This window comes from Cryptomeria japonica, chromosome 9 (assembly GCF_030272615.1).
Source record: "Cryptomeria japonica chromosome 9, Sugi_1.0, whole genome shotgun sequence".
Lineage (NCBI taxonomy): Eukaryota > Viridiplantae > Streptophyta > Pinopsida > Cupressales > Cupressaceae > Cryptomeria > Cryptomeria japonica.
The window spans coordinates 633,239,979-633,259,824 of record NC_081413.1 but is presented as its reverse complement, the minus strand read 5'-3'; the positions used below and the strand labels follow the sequence as shown (position 1 = coordinate 633,259,824).

General features: G+C 36.2%; 1 protein-coding gene across 1 annotated transcript; it reads right to left on the bottom strand.

Moving 5' to 3' along the window:
* Positions 1 to 1,159: 1,159 nt before the first annotated feature.
* On the bottom strand, positions 1,160 to 18,723 carry LOC131078101 (uncharacterized). Its single transcript, XM_058015756.2, has 5 exons — positions 18,282 to 18,723; positions 17,918 to 18,066; positions 16,660 to 16,821; positions 6,889 to 7,004; positions 1,160 to 1,494 (listed from the first exon to the last, which is right to left on the bottom strand). The coding sequence occupies exons 1-5, from the start codon at positions 18,547 to 18,549 to the stop codon at positions 1,470 to 1,472; spliced, it is 720 nt and encodes a 239-aa protein (XP_057871739.2). The 5' UTR covers positions 18,550 to 18,723; the 3' UTR covers positions 1,160 to 1,469.
* Between the last annotated feature and the right edge of the window lie 1,123 nt (positions 18,724 to 19,846).

Below are 19,846 nucleotides of genomic sequence, written 5' to 3'. Positions count from 1 at the left end.
AGACCTCAACTAAGTCATCGTCAGATTTTTCTAGGTGCATCGTTTTTTGTGCCTCGATTTTTGAGCTGTCGGATTTGCATTTTGATTTCAAATTCTTGGTGGGTTTTCGAGAGCTTTTTTGGGTTGGTCTCAGATTTTTTTGGGTGCCTCGTTTTCCATGCCTCGAATTTTGTGCCAACAAATTTGCCTTGGAATTTAAAAACAATCCGCAATTTCTGCTAATTCTGTGGACATCGGATATTTTGGTGTTTTCTGGGCACTGTTTATGCTATTTTAAGTTTGCAGAAAAAATTTAATTTCTAAGTTTCTTCCAAACCTCGAAATTTGCGCCTTGGAATTCGTGCAGTGATGTAGGAAAACGCGTGTGTGAACTTTAGAGAGAGAGAGAGAGAGAGAATGAATTTTAACAAAAAGATCACGAGTCAAACTTAATTAGAGGAATCATTTCAGAAGTTAAAGCTCTCAAAAGCTACCCAGTTTTGTTGATTGAACAAAAACACCAGTCCATGCAGGAGGCATATTCAAAACTGCCAGTTTCCCTGAAGTGGCAATTTCAAAACCACAAACTGCAGAAAGGGAAATTTCTTCAGATATCAGAAATACAGAATTGAAGAGAACAGTCTGATATTTCTCCTTCCCATTCTGCTTTACCTTGAAGAGAACAACAATGATATTTCAGCATCTTTATAAGAACTTGACAGAGTTGGATTGAATCATGAGGACGAGAATTGAGTGTTGTAGAAAATAAAAAAGTAAAATTCTATGTAAACAAGTGGAGCAAGTGGTAGATTGTATTCCACAATACTTACATCTCATTGTATCTTTCTTGTTTCTAATAATAATTCAGTAGCACTGCGTTTGTCACTACCAGAGCTGGTTTTACCCTTTCAAGGGGTTTCCAAGATATAATCTTGTGTATTTACTTCCCTTATCACAATATAATTTCCTTCCTGACTCTCATTTGTTTTGATTGTAAGTAGCACAGTCTAAATTTTTGTTGATTCTTAATTTTTACTACTAGTGGGTTAGATTATAGATCGAGACCTAGATGTAAAGTTATGTAAGCTATGATCTTTGAAGGCATTTTGAACCTTAAATACCCCCTATGATTGAGATTGAAATTTTCACATGTAGATGCAACTTAATCAACTGGAGTGCATTGACAAAATATAACATCAATTTTTTTTATTATGTCTAAACAAGACCCAAAAAGAAACAAATATCCATAATACTCTGACACAAAAAAACCATTCAAAAGAGGCTGAGTTACTGGCAAAACTTCTCAAGTTTAAAGATGAAGATTTACATGTCTTCAACCAGCATTATGATTCTTCAGAGTCTTCGCCTTGGATGACCTCCAATTCACCCTGACATGAACAATATATGCCGTGAGCTCAATCATACTCAAATTATGACCAAGTTAAGTCTTGCCACAGCACCTCCAAGCAAATACAGAACAATAAAGCACATCACCAGACATGTTTGCCACAGCACCTGCAAGCAAAAACAGAACAATAAAGCACATCACCAGGCATGTTTAAAACATAATCTATCTCCGTGCATATGAATTCTTCCTATAATGAAAAAATGTTCTGGATTAGATAAAATGTCAGCTGAAAATCTGGAAGGTCTAGTTTGCTCTAGTTATATACACACAGAAAGATTTTGTGCAAGTATATGTATTACCAGGACAAGCTCTACCCACTCATTATAAATGGACAAATGTTAAGATTGTTATTTGAATAAAAGTGCTATTTCAAAAATAAAATTCAAAAACCCTAAATGAATATAAAGCAAATCCAGTGCAATTTCATGTTATTCAGTAATGTCCGGTAAAAAAAAGGTTTAGCTTCTTGAGAAGTTCTAGGTGTCAACAGCAAATTCAATAAAAGCTGTAAAAATAATAGATAACTAGTGGAACTCTGAATACTTGGATTGATCCTGCATTTGCCAAGCTGTCAAATGTTGTGGACTAAAATAGTTTGAAACAATTGAAAAACTGAGTGAGTCACCATACGCACTCATCAAATGCATAGCCAACCCCCTGCACCTATATAATAGATAAAAGCAAAAAATGCCCATTTGAAAGCTAAGATGTTCCAGCACAAATAGGTTTAGCTCCCTGTAAGAACCTTTCACAGGCTGTGTTTATTGTCTCTGTCCATTTAGTTGAACCTGATGCGTTTGTGTTGCAATAGCAATTGTTTTTGACAGATAAAACAAGTTTTGACAAGATATGAAGGAAAAAGCAACAGTGCTATAATCTGGAAATTTATTAATTTCAGCCTGAGGTTTCTTATAACATTCAAACAACACTAATATTCCATGAAATGCTAATAGAATAATTTCATAGGTAAATCACTGGTTTTTCAATTGGAAATTCATCAAACCCTTGCTGTTCATGCAAGCAAATTTATGACAGCAGCTTACTGTTTATTCAATACTAACCGGAATCGCCCATGCAATAGCTCAAAGTGTCAAGGAAGACTAGGTGCCACCTTTAGTAATTATTCCATGATTTTTAGAAGCCCCCTTGCCAAAATCGCAGTCTTCCAGCTATCTAGGGTACGGCTTCCAAAGCAGGTCAAATCAGCAACCAATCACTTCAGAATTTCTTTATTTCTTCTCTAGCTGTACTTATCAAACCCTCTTCAAAGAACAATGCCCCTTTATCCAATCTGCTCAAACTTGGTCTCTGAATGAAACCAACAGTAACAAAATCATCTGATATTTCACAAACTCTAATGTTGTTGCACAAGAATCCAACGTTTCCTTGCACTGATACCTCCAATCACCCACAGAATAATCTTCTGCTGAAAACCCTTGGCCAAGTCTCTTCTCAGAGCAAAAATCAGAATATCTTCAATCCTCCCTCTTTTCAAAACCCAAGGCAACCTTATAAACTTTCCAAAGGATGAATTAGGGTTGCAGCCCTAATTGGTGCAGCTTCCCAAGTTGCACGATTTTATCATTTAAAAGATGTTTAAACTTTTAACATTTCTTTTTGACTATTGAGGCGTCAAAAATAAATCATCTCCAGTCTAATATAAAAAATGGCCCCATCCGATGAGAAATAGACCCTCACTTAAGTTATAACTTAAAGTGACTTAATAATATTAAAACATTAAAGTTTGCCACTTAATATTTAATTAAAGTAATTAAATATTGATATCTCTGTAAGTATCCATCAAAATTGCCTGCCGTCAGAACTGGAGATTGCCAAACCATACTCTGCCATTGCCCAACCCAACTGGCTAAAAATAGCAGGACTGCTAAAAATATAAAGTATCTCAAACGGAGTCCTGGAGACCTCAAATGAAAGCCAGTCCTATAATGCTCACTCTGAAGATGAAGAATTAATCTCCAGAAGACCCTCTAACCAACCTCATCAGCCTACGAGAGTCAATGATAGGCTAATCTACCCAGCTGACAGATGTCAACTAGAAGGGGACATCACACTCCCATTAGAACAGAAAAAAATTTCCAACAATCCTCGAGGATGATCATGACTCACAGGATCACAACAGTTCCTCAGTATCACCCTGAACGATTTATGAAATTTCATGCTATTGCCTAAGGGATGAACTTCTCTTACTAGTATTTTGAACTCCATTTTCAGCTTTGCTCAACTCCCAGACAAGGAACATCCTTCATATTCTTAATGAACCAGCTTCCCACACTGTTGGGAAAGGTGTTTCAACCTTGCATCCTAAAGTTCTGATTTACTAATTAATTGAAAATTAGGAAAATTTTGTTTTTGCTACCCCAGATTGGTGGGGTCAAAACTCCTAGCCTGCTTATCAACAATCGAAGTTCTTGGATGCGTTGAAAGGAACTCCAAAAGATCTAAGTAGAGTTGTTGACATACCTATCCAGAGTGACAGAGGACCAAAAGGTAGATTAATAAAATGTAGAAAATATCAATAAAAGTAGTTTTTCAATGCTTAATAGCTTTGAACTTGCAAATGCCATCCAAATGCTCCTGGATCTCTGCTGGATCATAAGGCAGCTTTGAATGGGTTTGAATATGCCAAAGTGAGTGCTAAAATCAATGAGTTACATATGAAAGATTTTGTGACAAGTTGTGGCAGTTGTGAGAACATCTTCTAAAAATAACTTATAAGATTAGGCCAGCTTGGGCATTGGAGATTGTGCCATTTTGAGCATCACTTTTAAGCACATGGATGTGGTACATAGTTTTGGAAGCCATTCTTGGTTTGTGGTTTGGTATTTGCCTATAAATTGGGTGCTTTGGGTAGAGTATATATAGTTGGTCTACGGGTATTGTTATGCTGTTAGAATTACTCCACAGTTGTATGTTGGTGATACTCCTGTAAGGGAATGTCCTTGACATTGTATTGTAGCTACTATAACCTTTGTTGCTGATAATAGAATTGGTTCGTGTTTTTGTAAATGGGATTTTTCTCCCAAAAGGGATTTCCCCACAGAAGCCTACAATATAGTATATTTTTGTTGTGTATTCCTTTCTATAACTGTATGATTAGTTTTATTTTAGCACATAACTCCTCTCATTGATTCGTGTAGCAAGCGTATTCCACATCTCAACTTCCTTTAAAACACATGATCACTATTTAAAACAAGAAACAGCCACTACCTAATTAAAATTTAATGCAAACCTATGCAGATAATAACCATGCAATTATTAAGCAAAGTGTTATCTTCGTTTCATCCACTTCCTGGAAATCAGATTGTCTTAATCTGTGCCTCACAATGCAACTCTCAACATGAAGGTCACATTTATTCTTGTCTCAGTAGTACACCCCTCCAAAAGTTGCCTAGTAAAGAGCTAGTAAATTCAAAGTCCTATGGTATACAATTCAGAAAATTATCTATAGCATGCAGAAGCAGAGTAACATTTTTTTTGATAAATAGAGACAAAGACCATAGAAGCAGAAATAGCGAAAAGATCGTATTTAATCTTTAAAATCAGGAAATGCCAGGCCAAACTATTTTTTTCCCCATTAAATCCTGATTTTTACAAAATCGTTGACCAATAATTGTCAAAGAGTTTTTACCTTTTAAACTTGTCAAAAATCAGAGAAAAAATCATCAATTTTAACAACTTTCACAAGACAAGTGCTTCAAGAAACCATAGCCGGCAACAATTTCCAGAAAAAAATTAGCCTTTCAGATTTTTTTTCCAAAAAGTGCCCCAATGGTGGCTTTTCAGAATTTTTCCCAAAAAAATCATGGTGGGTTTTCTAAATTTTTTCTAAAAAAATCACGGTGGGTTTTCTGATTTTCTTTCCAAAAAATATCACGGAGGGTTTTGCATGATTTTTACCCGAAAAACAATGGCGGGTTTTTTCCTGATTTTTTTCCTAAAAATCATGGTTGTGGATTTTTACCATTTTTCCACAAATGAAGGTTTTTGCCAATTTTTCCAAAAAATGATGGTGCTGTCTTACAGCAGCTTTCTTTTGGCAATTTTTGGACAAAATCGTAGGTTTTAGTTTTTGCTGATTTTTATCAACAAAAATCAAAGTTTTTTACAGGCTGATCTCAATTTGCATGTCTCTAGATGGCAGGAGTGATGGCTTCATTACCCAACAACATGTTGGAGGGATGGTTTCCTTTTCTTGGTCACATGAAGAACATCTGCGGAAAGCGGTTGGCTGATCAAAAGTCCAACCAGGGAGGGCCTCACCAGCAAGCTCACATTGCAGAGCATTCAGAGGAGAAAGGGGCAGCACTTCTATGCATTCATGGCCAAATGACCTGCAGATTATGTAAAGTCTTCTGTAGGGTAGTTAATAGAATGACCATTAAGGGAGGGCATTAAAAGAATATTGTAATATTGATATAATGGTCATCTTTATTGTTTAGTTAGTATTTAGAAACTTCCATTTATGCCTTTCATGTTTCTATTCTCAATCATTTCTGTTTTGGAAAGATCCTCTTATAATCTCTATTTAAGGAGCTTTTATCTCCCTTTGTAAATATCGAAGAACATACAATCAATTATCATTTCAACAATTACTCGATTCATTCTCACAATTACTTGAAGTTAAACTTGAAAGATGGTCATAACCATTAAGGAACAGAAAAAATAACCCTCGCATAAATTGTAAGTAGATCTCTATAAACAGGGAGAGAGAATATACTCTATAACAGTTCCTTGTAAGTTCTTTGATTTCAGGTCACTCAGTTCAATAATATCTCTACTTAGGAAGAACAAGCAAAATCTCAATTTGACCAGTGAGAAATAAGTTGGGTCCAACATTCCCCAAGTTGTGCCTTCCCAAAAATGTAGAAATATAAAGGACAGTGCGAATGAAATTTCCCCAGAAGCTTTTCAATTATAAAGAATAAACATAAAGTTGCACTTTATAATTTTATGGGCCAATTAAGGAAAAATGTATAAAAGGCCTGATTGACTCAATTGTTCATTAGAAATATTACTACTTCTTCGTTTATGAATTGTACAAAAGAAATTCCATGTATAGTTTTTTAAACCAACAAAGCTTGCTTCCCTCATTTGTGAACTATTTATAAGAAATTATGTCTCATTCTCTAAACTAATTCAACTTGATAAAATTTATAAAAAAAATTAATTATATATTCAATGAGTGCTAACGCACCTACCTCAAACTAGTTAAAAGGAGAAAGGCAAACAATCAGATGAATATAAGAATAGAGATTAACAAATCAAAATAAAACAGATTGTAGAGAATCAATATAAAAAAAAAGGTCCCCATAGAGGAGAAGACATTTCCCTATCTTTAAACACCCACCAACCTCAAAAAATTTCATGAATCATATGGTATTATACAAATACATAAAATTCTTAAGCATTGAAATAAGTTGGCCAGAATAAAATCCATGTTAGGAAGAAACATTTAACTTCTATATATGGATGATACATACTTTTTGTACTTCTTCATGGAACCACATGGGCAATTTGCGTTTCGACTTATTTTTCCAGGTTTTGCTAGAGCTGAATTTGCAATATCAATTGGGGAAGATCCAACCAATTTTTGTACCTATGCAAAATAAACATAAGGTTTAGATACAATTCAAAATATTCAATCAATTTTATTTATGTCAACACAGCATAGCATTCAGACAACTGAGAAGAATTGTAAACGTTGAAGAAAAGGAATCTATGGGTGAATATCTCTTCAGAAATTCTAGGATATAAAATTCAGGATTGAAATTCAAAAAGAGGGTCCTGTTCTAGATCCATTAGCTCATTTTAGTGTGGCATGGAGTTGTGGTGCAATAGTTTTCTCTTCAGGTTTTACGTGCTTTCTTAATGCACTGATTACTTAATGATCTTAAGAATCTTTTGCACATAATTTGCAAATTCGTGGTTGCCATATGCTGTATTTGTTTAGACCTTGTTCTGCCCAACAAAGTATTTAATCCTATTGTATTTAATGATAAGTTCTCACAAGTGCACTATTTAATGCAAACGTAGTTTAAGTATATGCATTTATCTAAGAAACCTAATTGTTAGATTCTGCTAGAATCTGATTGAATATTCTCTGAAAAGCCAATGGAGTGCTGAAGCTGATCTACTCCAATGTTACATGAAGGTGTTGATTTTGTAACTAGGTTAGGAAAATAAATAGGATTCGGATTGCCTTAAGGCATCATCCGAATCCTTATAGGGCAGGGCCCTGTCTATTGTATTTATATGTAATGTGTAAAACCATTAAGGGCTGGACCTAACATGTAAAGGGGCGCATCTCTAGTCCAACGTGTGGACCTATCTCCAGCACACACATTTTGTGGCGTATAGTCTTATGTATTGATCATTTATGATGGGCTGGGCCCAAATGATTGTATTATTAAAAGGACACATCCCTTCTCCAAACGTGTGGTCCTATATCTTATTTTAGCACATCTCTATGTAGCGTGGGCTCTTGCAACGTGGAAACTATATTGTTGAGGTCCCATGCTTATGGTGGCGTGTGGAACTAATAAATAGTGTTGGCCCCAAGGATGGATTGGGCCGACCCAAGATAGGGCTCACCTCTTGTATATATGCACAAGCATATCACTAGTCGAAAATGAAATCAAGCAATCCGAATATTAGACAATCAATGAGAAGACCCTGTGCTCTGCAATAAAAGGTCAATGCGCATTCTGATCAAGGAATCAGCGAATTACTTCTGCCATCAGCATTTGCCATACATGCGATCTTGGACAGTGAATACATTGAAGAGGATAGCAAGTTCCTCTTGAAGGTCTACAAACACCATTAGGTCTGCAATCTTCAGTGAAGAACTACGAAGAGCTGGAAGCTGTATGCTGATGATATTCTTATATAAGAAAGAGATAAGTCTGCTATCTTCTGCTGTTACATTGTGCCCTAGCTGGGTTACGACTGTAACTCTAATTCTGCCCTAGGTTGACAGTTATATCAGATAAGTAATCTGATCTTTATTGCCATTGTATTCTACAATTAATAAAGGATCTAGATCTGATTTGTTGCTGGGTTTTTCCTCCAAGAGGGAAGTTTTCCCAGGGTAGTCTTGTGTTGTGTGATCCTCTATTTGTTTCTTGTTCTGTGCATCATTACTTTTCTGTTCATTTTGTTAATCTGATCACGAAAACTAACATGGTATCAGAGCCTAGGTTTGCATGTGCAATGATCAGATTTACAGCCTGGACTTCTAAGTGCAGATCTAGGGTTTTCAAATGATTACATGCACAGTCAAGGTCCTTCATCTGCATCAATGGATTCCTCATCCTCTTAGTATCTTAGAACCTTCAAAGGTGATGAATCTCAACTTATTTCAAGGGAGATACGTAAGTGAAGTTGTAGGTGATTTGAAGCTACCTTAAAACTTACCTTATTTTGATACTTGCTGTCATCCTTATATTTCTGCTATCATATACCTGCTATCACTTATATATTCAATGTATTCATGGCTGAATAGTGATAGTGTATATATATGGATGTGTATTAACTATTAGGATCTGAGTATAGGTAAATGTCTTCTATCTATATGTCTGAATCTGTGTGTTGAGGGTTTGTAAGGGTTGGTGTTTTGTTTTTCTATATCACGTCTCTAAGGTAGCCTAATGTCTACTCTTGAAGATAATGTTTTCAGATTATGTCTCTCTGAAGAAAGCTTTCATGCATGACCTGAGAAGCCCTCCCTCAATCAGATCTTGTCGTCGGACTAATTATGAAAGTCTACCTTTCATCTCTCTCTTTTAAGATGCTATGGGTCCACTTCGTAAGTAAGAATGAATCATCAGGTCTGTGAATTCTTTATTTAGATAGGGTTTTAGAGGGAGTCTTGATATCTTTTAATATCTCAATTTCATTCTTGGGTTCTAATCATTATGGTTTAATAGAGGAATTGATAATATATATCTAATGTATATTCCTTGTCTATTGTTTATTTATGATGATACTAACCATGATACACTGGGTGTATCATCCACCCTCTACGGAGTGCAAGGTGGGACCACCCTTTGCGGAGTGCAAGGTGGCAGTTCTCTCTCACCCTTTGCGGAGTGCAAGGTGAGTCCACCCTCTGCGGAGTGCAAGGTGGCAGTTCTTTCCCACCCTCTGCGGAGTGCAAGGTGGCAGTTCTTTCCACCCTCTGCAGAGTGTAAGGTGGCGGTTATTTCCCACCTTCTGCGGAGTGCAAGGTGGCAGTTCTTTCCACCCTCTGCGGAGTGCAAGGTGGCAGTTATTTCTCACCCTCTGCGGAGTGCAAGGTGGCAGTTCTTTCCACCCTCTGCGGAGTGCAAGGTGGCAGTTATTTCTCACCCCCTGCGGAGTGCAAGGTGGTGGTTATTTCTCACCCTCTGCGGTGTGCAAGGTGACAGATTGTCCTTCTCTGGGAGAAGTTTATGTATCCTCTGCGGTTGTGCATGATTTATGTTATATGGTTATATATATCTTTGAGTATTAATTATTGCAGGTGTGCATATGGAAAGGTCTCTTTCATCCTCTGTGGATGTGCATGATGAAAGATAATGGTGTTATATGAAAGATAATGGTGTTATATGCAGGTTCCCAGGAAAGTGTGAAGTTATGAAGCGTTGGCTTCTTCCTCTGCAGGCATTGCTAGAGAAGATCATGTAAAGGTTCATTGTAATGTAATTGCGTGATCAAATCACGAATTGTATATTGATTGAACTATTAGGGCTGGGCCCTAATCCTAAACCTTGTAAATGTTCATGCCATGGGTTTGTCCATGTGAATTTGGTTATGTATTTATTTTCCTCCCTAGTTAAGAGGAAGTGTTGATTTTGTAACTAGGTTAGGAAAATAAATAGGATTCGGATTGCCTTAAGGCATCATCCGAATCCTTATAGGGCAGGGCCCTATCTATTGTATTTATATGTAATGTGTAAAACCATTAAGGGCTGGACCTAACATGTAAAGGGGCGCATCTCTAGTCCAACATGTGGACCTATCTCCAGAACACACATTTTGTGGCGTATAGTCTTATGTATTGATCATTTATGATGGGTTGGGCCCAAATGATTGTATTATTAAATGGATGCATCCCTTCTCCAAACGTGTGGTCCTATATCTTATTTTAGCACATCTCTATGTAGCGTGGGCTCTTGTAACGTGGAAACTATATTGTTTAGATCCCATGCTTATGGTGGCGTGTGGAACTAATAAATAGTGTTGGCCCCAAGGATGGATTGGGCTGACCCAAGATAGGGCTCACCTCTTGTATATATGCACAAGCATATCACTAGTCGAAAATGAAATCAAGCAATCCGAATATTAGACAATCAATGAGAAGACCCTATGCTCTACAATAAAAGGTCAATGCGCATTCTGATCAAGGAATCGGCGAATTACTTCTGCCATCAGCATTTGCCATACATGCGATCTTGGATAGTGAATACATTGAAGAGGATAGCAAGTTCCTCTTGAAGGTCTACAAACACCATTAGGTCTGCAATCTTCAGTGAAGAACTACGAAGAGCTGGAAGCTGTATGCTGATGATATTCTTATATAAGAAAGAGGTAAGTCTGCTATCTTCTGCTGTTACATTGTGCCCTAGCTGGGTTACGACTGTAACTCTAATTCTGCCCTAGGTTGATAGTTATATCAGATAAGTAATCTGATCTTTATTGCCATTGTATTCTACAATTAATAAAAGGATCTAGATCTGATTTGTTGCTGGGTTTTTCCTCCAAGAGGGAGGTTTTCCCAGGGTAGTCTTGTGTTGTGTGATCCTCTATTTGTTTCTTGTTCTGTGCATCATTACTTTTCTGTTCATTTTGTTAATCTGATCACGAAAACTAACAGAAGGCATATGTTCCAAACTACATTTTTTTTAGAAAGGTGCAACCAATAATTTGCAGCATTTTTCGCATGGCTACTACATAATTTACCTACTCTTTTGCTTCACTGCCTATGTAAGGATTTCATGAGGCATAAAAAAGCCAAGAACCTTCTTGACACATCTTCTCAATATTTTGGTCACAAATTGAGTAGAAACCTAACACTGCTTTTTCATATGTAATCCGAGCAATCCTTGATCCTTGATACCATCCACAAAAATCCAAAAAAATTTAAAGGTACTAATAATACAAGTTGCAATACCAAACTAAAGTTACAAAAGCATTGCAAACAAAATAATGGTTCCAAAAGCATCTGAAACTGAGTCTATGGAGCAATAGAAACTGATAGGAGGGATTGAACCCTGGGTAAGTTAGAACATACAATACCATAAGAGTACAAACAATATTGTGGAGTGATGCAGAAGCATCTGGGGCTCTTGAAATCCTGCAGACCGAAAAAAAATTGATCTCTTGAAATCCTGCACATCGAAAAAAAAAATTGATCAAATTTTGGCTTACTTTTGTTTTTGTGTTGCAGATCCTTTTGTTTTGATTTTATAGAATTAATTTTGTCTTTGTTGTGGGGTCCACTGCTGATGATGTGGCCATCATTCCCGTTGCCAGGCATTAGAGCCAAAAGCATCCAAAAGAAAACAGAATTTCTTTCAACTTGCTTGCTGGTCACCTCCCTTGACTGAGACCTACAAATTTGTCTTTTCTTATTTTGGCTGTTTATATCCTATATGCTGGGTGCTCCAGATTACTTGCTGTGCCCACGTATTATTTGTCTCCTATAAGTTGGGTAAGAATTCCTTGCTGCTGGGCATTCGTCTTTAGTCTGCCTCTGGGGTCCACATACCATAAAAGTATGAATTGTGGGAAAAATTGTTTCAAACCACTTTGACACTTGCTACTGCGATCCACCAAAGGACTGCCTGGGCATTATTCCTTGCTGGACTTGTCTCTTCCAAGCACATTACTATTGTTGGGACTTGCCAAACTTCCTCCAGCACAGAAATTCCTTTATCCCCTTAAGCTGGCAGTTAAACATGAATTATTTGACCAGCGGTTATAACAGCTCTGACTCTTATTAATCAGTCTCCTATTTAGATGAAGCCTTTATTGGTTGGCTGTTACATCACCCATTTTGCGGTTGTGACAAATGCAGTCTTCTAAGCAGCAGATTCTAGGTGGCTATTGCCCATTTTGAGGGTGGGTAGTGGAAACATGCACTGCTGCCTGCAACTATTTCACCCAGTCCCTCCTAACACCTTAAATGATAGTCCTCTTCCTCTTCTGGTTAACAGTGTTAGTGTTGAGACATGGACCGGCTAGGTCTCGAACCTAGGACCTTCCATACGCTGCTGGAGTGCTCTACCACTGAGCTACTGGCCCCTCTTGGACCAGTCCATCGTTGGTCCGGGTGTGGCTTATTTCCAACACCAACACCCCCCCTTAAGCCACACCTCACATGTGCTTGGGGCTCCTAGCCTGAACCTGGCTCTGATACCATGTTGAGACATGGACCAGCTAGGACTCAAACCTAGGACCTTCCCATACACTGCTGGAGTGCTCTACCACTGAGCTACTGGCCCCTCTTGGACCAGTCCATCATTGGTCCGGGTGTGGCTTATTTCCAACACCAACAGTTAGGACGTGGTGTTTCTGTATAAAAGAATATTGTTGAGGAGGCTGGCTGGCCTGTGGACTAGGTACTTTACATGTATAGCTTCTGATCTTTTTGTGTCTAGGTTGTTCGCTGACATCTGGTAGACTGGCAGCTGTGAGTAGTTAAGAAGACAGAGTTATAGACAGAACAGAAGGCTATGTGCAGAATAATAGTCATTCATGCTGGTTTTCTTAAGATTTTTAAGTCATTATAAGGATTCTGCCTTGGAATCAGCACCTGGAACAGTATATTGACTTTTTGGACAGTGACATTAAAATCAGTCTTTATGTTGCTCTTATTGAATGTAGAAGTCCCTGTTGCTGGACTATCTGCCTGTGAGGCAAGTATATTATCCGAGTTTTTGATTAATAAAGATGGTTTGAAGGTTGTCATTGCTTTCATAATGTGTTCATGTGTTGATTGTGTGTGTGTGTCACTGTAAGGATTAGCTGCCTTTCACTAGGAACCTAATCCTGAACTGTATCAAGTGGTATCAGACCAAGTTCACATGCTAGGATGCGTTGGAGATTGCATCAGTTACAAAAGATGGTTTGCGTAAGACCTTTTTGGCTCGAGGTTGTCTTAAAAGGCTCTAGTAGATTTTTGATGTAGGTATCTGTGACTGCAAAGGGCTGTGTGCCCTAGAGGATTAGTTGCAGTTGTGGAGTCTTGTAATTATCAAGCAAAAATATCAGCACAGTTACTAGAATACCAACTTTGATGGATCACTGATATGATTATCAATCTCGAGTTCAAATATTTACATGATCATTTTCACATCATCAAACCATTTCAATCCACAAGATATTTGATTACTATATTTTTCAACTCCACTCATTCCACATTTAGATTCTACCTGTCAAGGAAATCTGCCATCATTGTTCACAAGCTGCATGCACTCCATATCATGCTAAATTTTATCTTCAACTAGTTCATCTTGGAATCTACAAGGTGATTCTGAGCCCACATCAAAATTATGAACAGTTTCCATCAAGCATGGAGGAATGAAACAATCATGACAGTTAAGTTTATTTTTCATCTGTCAGAGGACTCTGCAATCATTTGTTCATGATTTGCATGTGTTAATGTTATATAGCTTCAGTCAGATTCCTTCAGGCCGACGTAAATGTCTAAGTGGCCTATCGACCTTAGACATTTATGTGCATCGATTTAAATAATATACTTCTTGCTGACTTTCATACTTTATATTGGCGATTTCATGAAACGGTTTGTTAATAAAATATAACTAATTATATAACCTGCCACCTTGGTGATATGTCGTGTTAGTTAAGAGACGTGTTTGTTAATGATAAGCCAACTATTGGAAAAGACATGCTGTTTGGAGTCACCCACGTATGGGTACATATAGATAGACTCTCTCTCTCTTTCCACATCATTGAAATCAGTATACATAAGCAGTTTGAGTATCATCTTCAGCAGTTCGATACCTTCCTTCAGCAGATCGTATACCATCTTCAGCATATTGATTCCTTCTTCAGCAGGTCGTGTTCTCATATAAGGCAGATAGAACTTATTTACCATTCTTTGTACATTTGGGCTGCATTCACTGAGATCTAGGGCGAATCTATTCTGTCATATAGCTTCAAAGTGTGAAGCATTTTGTAAAGACATCTTGCTATCTTGTCTAATATATTACAAGAAATTGTTGCTGGGTTTTTCACCTTCCAGTTGGAAGGTTTTCCCAGGGTATATACTGTGCAATTGTGTTTGAATTATCTTCTATCTAATCTGATCATAAAACTTAACAGCATGCACTCCATATTATGCCAAATTTCATCTTCTGCTAGCTCATCTTGGAGCGTACAAGATGGTTCTGAGCCCTATGTCAAAATTAAGGACATATTCCATCAAGCATGGAGGAAAGGCAACAAAGTATGTGAGATAAGTTGATTACATTTAGGCTAGTGTAAATTATTTAAAGTTTTACAATATCACGTTGACTTCATGTATATTTTTATATGTTGCATATATCTATATGTACAAATCTCCTCTTACGAGATCCCATCATCTAAAAGCTTCCTTGTATATCTTTTCTAAGCCTTTTGAAAACACAATACAAAAGCATTGACAATTGCTTACAAATGTTTTAGTTTGAAGACATGCTATTTCCACAGTCCATGAGTATGAGTTGTAGAGCTTCTTGAAGAAAACTATGTTGATCTTTTTGTATCAAGGTTTTGGATCATGAAGTGTGATTCGAAACGTTGATTCAAAAAAGTCAACAGTTGCTGATAATGGATCACAGAGAGTGACCTGAAATGTCGATGCAACATTACTCAACACAGTTTTCTTCCAGAAGCATTACAACTCAATCTTTCATTGCTCCAATCACGCTCATATCAATAATTCAATCAATCATTTAGAGGAATGGCTGAAGACTATAGTATTGTAATGCCAAGATAACATAACATACAAACTACTCTAAATTACTCTTCATCAACTGATTTTTGGTAACTGTCAACTACTGAACTTCCGACTCAAATTTAGCTATCATTAACAAGAATATCCTTTATATATTTTCTGATAATTTAAAGGCAATTAAAGTAACTGAAATCCAAGTAAAGACACATCCCCATAGGAAAGTAATCGATAAACTACAGATAATCAGTCCTGCAATATGCATGATCAAAATAAACACAAAAGTATAAGATCTTAAGGCATCATGATATTCTAAGTTATAAAAGAATCACTAGCAATCTCTGTTTGAAATGCTGCTGTACAGTTGTCCTGTCTACATTATTGTAGAGGCTACTTGTTTTTTCTTTGTTGCCACAGGGTATCCCCGCAACCCAGCCCAGCACCAATTTGGGGCAATTGTAGAAGCTACTTGTTGATAGATAATGAATATTGATATTTTGTACACTTGAATAATTGAATTCAGTCTGGTTTTATTGTTACTGAAAAAAATTAATGTCCGTCTTGTGCTTGCCTTTTAAAAGTAGAATGCATTTGGAAATCTAGTCATAAGTAGAATGCATTTGGAAACCATTCAAACCACAGAATTGACAAACCACACTAACAAACATGAAAGCTATGCCACAGATCCCATAACCAAAACCTACAAGCTGGCTCTTTTACTTGGATAGATTCAATATATTACACTGAAAATTTATTAGAAAACTTGCAAATCATATTAAACAACTCTCCAAAGATGACAATTTCTGGTGTCCAATGATGCCAAAAATATTGGTAGACAATTGTAGGAAACCAGAACGAAAATTTTGGAGTTTTAAATTTTTTCTTTTTTGTAAGTACCTTCTAATAAAATTCTTTCGGTGGTTTTCCCCTCCTCTGTCTCTATACCTTTGCTTTGTTCTCCTTTTTTTCTTTGAGTTACTGTAGTGGTTTAGAGTTTTATCTCAATTTGTTGTCCAGTGGTGTATTAAATTTTAGGCTGAAAAAAAATTAATATGTTTGCAAAATCTCCTCACAATTTTCTTGGCTATGTAACCAAAGGCTTCAAAAAGGTTTTTTGCAGTTGTTGGTCCTCAAAAGGGAGCTCCCAAAAAACCTATAGCTCAGGAAACTCATCCTAGGGTAGCAAAAACAACTTCCAGATCTTGTAGATTACACTGACTAATGCAAAATTAGAGACTCCGTGTTACCACACATGTTTTTATTTATAGAAAAAAAAAGAAATACAAGAATGAAAGGTTTCGGATGAAAAGAATACCTCAGCTAAGTTTTTTGGCATTGGCTTTCCCTCCTCCTTTAACTTATCTATCTTCTTTTGTGCAGCCTTCGCCCATGTGAATTTAGATAGTGCATTCTCCACGTCTACCATAGTGCAATTACAACGCTTAGCTGCATCCACCTTATGTTTCGCTTCCAGGTGCTGAAATATATTTAAAAAACAAAAACAAAGAAAAAAAAAAAAGCTTTCCCTCAGCAATTCTTGTATAGCACCAAGTAAACAACAATTCAATCTCCCTTAACTAGTCTATAGTAACTCACCAACAAAATTTTCTCCTTTAATATACAAAAAAAAACGAACAAAAAATTGTTCAAGATTTCCATCCCTGTTGTATCACAAAATGCCAAAAAGCCAATTTCGTATACCTTACCAAGAATAATAAAATGCAAAAGTTATAGCAAACCAACCGGACAACGTTACATACCAATACTTGCAAACAAGTAACTTACGAGTTTTGTTTTTTTTCTTGTTGATTATGAATGACTTGCATTACAACTAAAACTAGATCACAAATGCCATTCAAATAAAATCCCTGCATCACAGGAATTTGAGAATGATAATAGTGTCCCCGATTTATTGCAGATTAATATACATATGCTAATTATGTACTTCGTTCATTATCTTTGATTGTGAGCATTTGACTAATAGACTGCACTGTGCACATTTTTGGATTATGCAGAACTCTTAGCTATGGAGCTCTGACATCAAGAAATACTTTAAGAGACATTGCTAAAGCATGAATTATGTAATATTTATCATAAGTACTTATCTTGCATTAGGTACAATTTTCGGGTCTATGTTTCACCGTTTGAAGATAGTCAACTTTACTACTACTTTTTGGTACAGAGTCCATTACAAATTTTGTGGATCCATCGCAACTAGTTTTGTAGGTCTATTAGACTCTTTGTAGGAAAAAAAAAATCTGTTCTGGACTCTGATTGATCAGGCATAACTTTAGTTAAAATATACAACAATCCAATATGCAAAAGACAAAATATCCTGCGTGGAATTCACGGTAAATGGACTCTTGGGTGTTCATGTAGGATGCTTTCTGGAAAGCAGCTCTGTATGTAATATGAACAGTTTTCAAGTGAAGTAAGCATACAGTTCCAGGAAATCTTTTTACCCTGGTTCAGTGCCGATAAAAGATTAATCCCTGATTACAACAACTTAGCATATGAGCCCCTCAATATGTACTAAACAAAAAAGAAATCAAGTTTAAAAAATGGAAGCCCACCTCTCCAGTTGAATCATAGGACGCAAGCGCTCTGATGATAGCCTCCTGTTTCTGAATAGCTTCAGACATCGTCACTTGCCCACTGCGGCCTTTAGCAAACTGCTCTAGGGCCCCCATTTTGCGAGCTTTCTTAAGCTCATCAGCATAATCTAGCATTTTTTTCAATAATTAATTCAAACAAATCAGAATGAGGGATAAATGAACTCTTAAGAGAGAATGATAATCCTCAGTCATGCCAAGCAAGCCAACCCAAGGTTGAAAATAGAAGAAGTGGGACATATCATGTAAGAATATTATTTAAAATCACCCATTTCATATTTACAGCTCTGATCCTCGGGAAAAAAACAATATTACTAATACTTACTTTCTAATGAGAAAGAAGGTGGGACATAAGGGGCAGCAGCAGGTTGAGCAGGTTGATCTTCTGACTTTTTAAGGCCAGGAATGTATCCCTTGATTTTGTCAAGCCATGAATTCTTTAACGAACTCGTACTTATGCTACGGAATGGTGCTGTCCTTGCTCTATCTACAGCTGATTGTCTGTGTTCAATTAAATTCTGATGAATGGACGAAGAATGTAATGTCAAAACCAACTTTCTACGACTGCAGATGCTGTAAATTTTCGTCGCCATTGCGCTTTCATGATCAAAGTACGTCTAAAACACTTGAGGAGTACTCAGCTCTTTTCGTTAAACCCCAACAAGAAAAACCCTACTAGGGCTTAACATCAAATTTGACGCAGGTTTTCAGTTTCTGCCATCTAGGCATTGTAATCAGTTTCAATTTCTCGTCAAATCGGGTTTAGTGTTAATCATTCTTCATTTGGGTTCTAATATTTATTTATGGTGATTTATTAGAATAAATTTTTCACGAATATGAATGGTATATTTAATATTTAATATTTATTATTGTGTTTAGGAAATCTTTAATGTTTAATAATGGGATTTTCCCCAAAATCAAGTATAACCTTGTTATCCAATTTACCTTTAAATATTTAACAATATTTTTCTTTCCAAGATCTAGTCAACTTAGCTTGCCACCCAATTTGCAAGAAAAGTGAGCTTAATATTGAGGTAACTCTATAGTTAAACATACTTGAGTGAGAGTTGTGTCGGCATGGGTGACCCCCTAGGAAGAATTTAAACTTGATGGTTGAGAAATAGATTATACACATAATAATATTGGATAGTATGGTCTTTTGTGTTATGGTGATTGGGGTGAGGGTGTGTGGTTCAGAAGCTCTTCAAAGATTCATCTTGTCTTGAAATTGTTCTTGCTTCTAGTGGATGTGATTATTTACTATCATAATATTGTGTTACATGTAGACAATATGTTGATTATTATATGGGATAATATTTTGACCATTTCTAGTCCTTTCACTTTTCTAACTTTGTCTAAGAGTGAGGTCCAAAGGGCAATTAGAAGAAACTTTGTGCATCTTAATATATTGGTCATCGACAAAGAGTGTGGAGCTAATGCAAGTTTTGTCCTTATGCAATATGGATATATGATGAAAGTATTCTTAATATATTTTTATATGGTTTTATGTAAATTTTCTTGGATAGACTCTAATTGTTACATTCATTTAATTATTTTAATTTTAGTTATATTTTAAGATGTTTTAAAGCTATTATTATTATTGTATGCTTTTCTTTATGTGCTCCTCTATAAAAGCAATTAATGAATATTTTTTAAAAAAATCATTAATCATTTAATATAATTAGTAAACAACATATATCACATATTAAATAATGAGAGGATGTACTACATAACAAGAAAAAGTTTTTTTTTTTAAATCCAAGGAATTATAAAATAAATATAAGGATTTTCTATTTATTATTTTATATGGTACATACATCTTTACCTCACAACTCTCATTAATATTTTTATAAAATTATTTGTAAGTATAAATATATAACCATATATCCA

Excerpts from the sequence above, each read along its gene's own strand:
- LOC131078101 (XM_058015756.2), bottom strand. The coding sequence starts at position 18,549 with ATGGCGACGAAAATTTACAGCATCTGCAGTCGTAGAAAGTTGGTTTTG. Across the intron at positions 16,822-17,917 it reads CCTATGATTCAACTGGAGAG|CACCTGGAAGCGAAACATAA; the intron begins GTGGGCTTCCAT and ends AATATATTTCAG. Across the intron at positions 7,005-16,659 it reads TGCCAAAAAACTTAGCTGAG|GTACAAAAATTGGTTGGATC; the intron begins GTATTCTTTTCA and ends TATTTTGCATAG.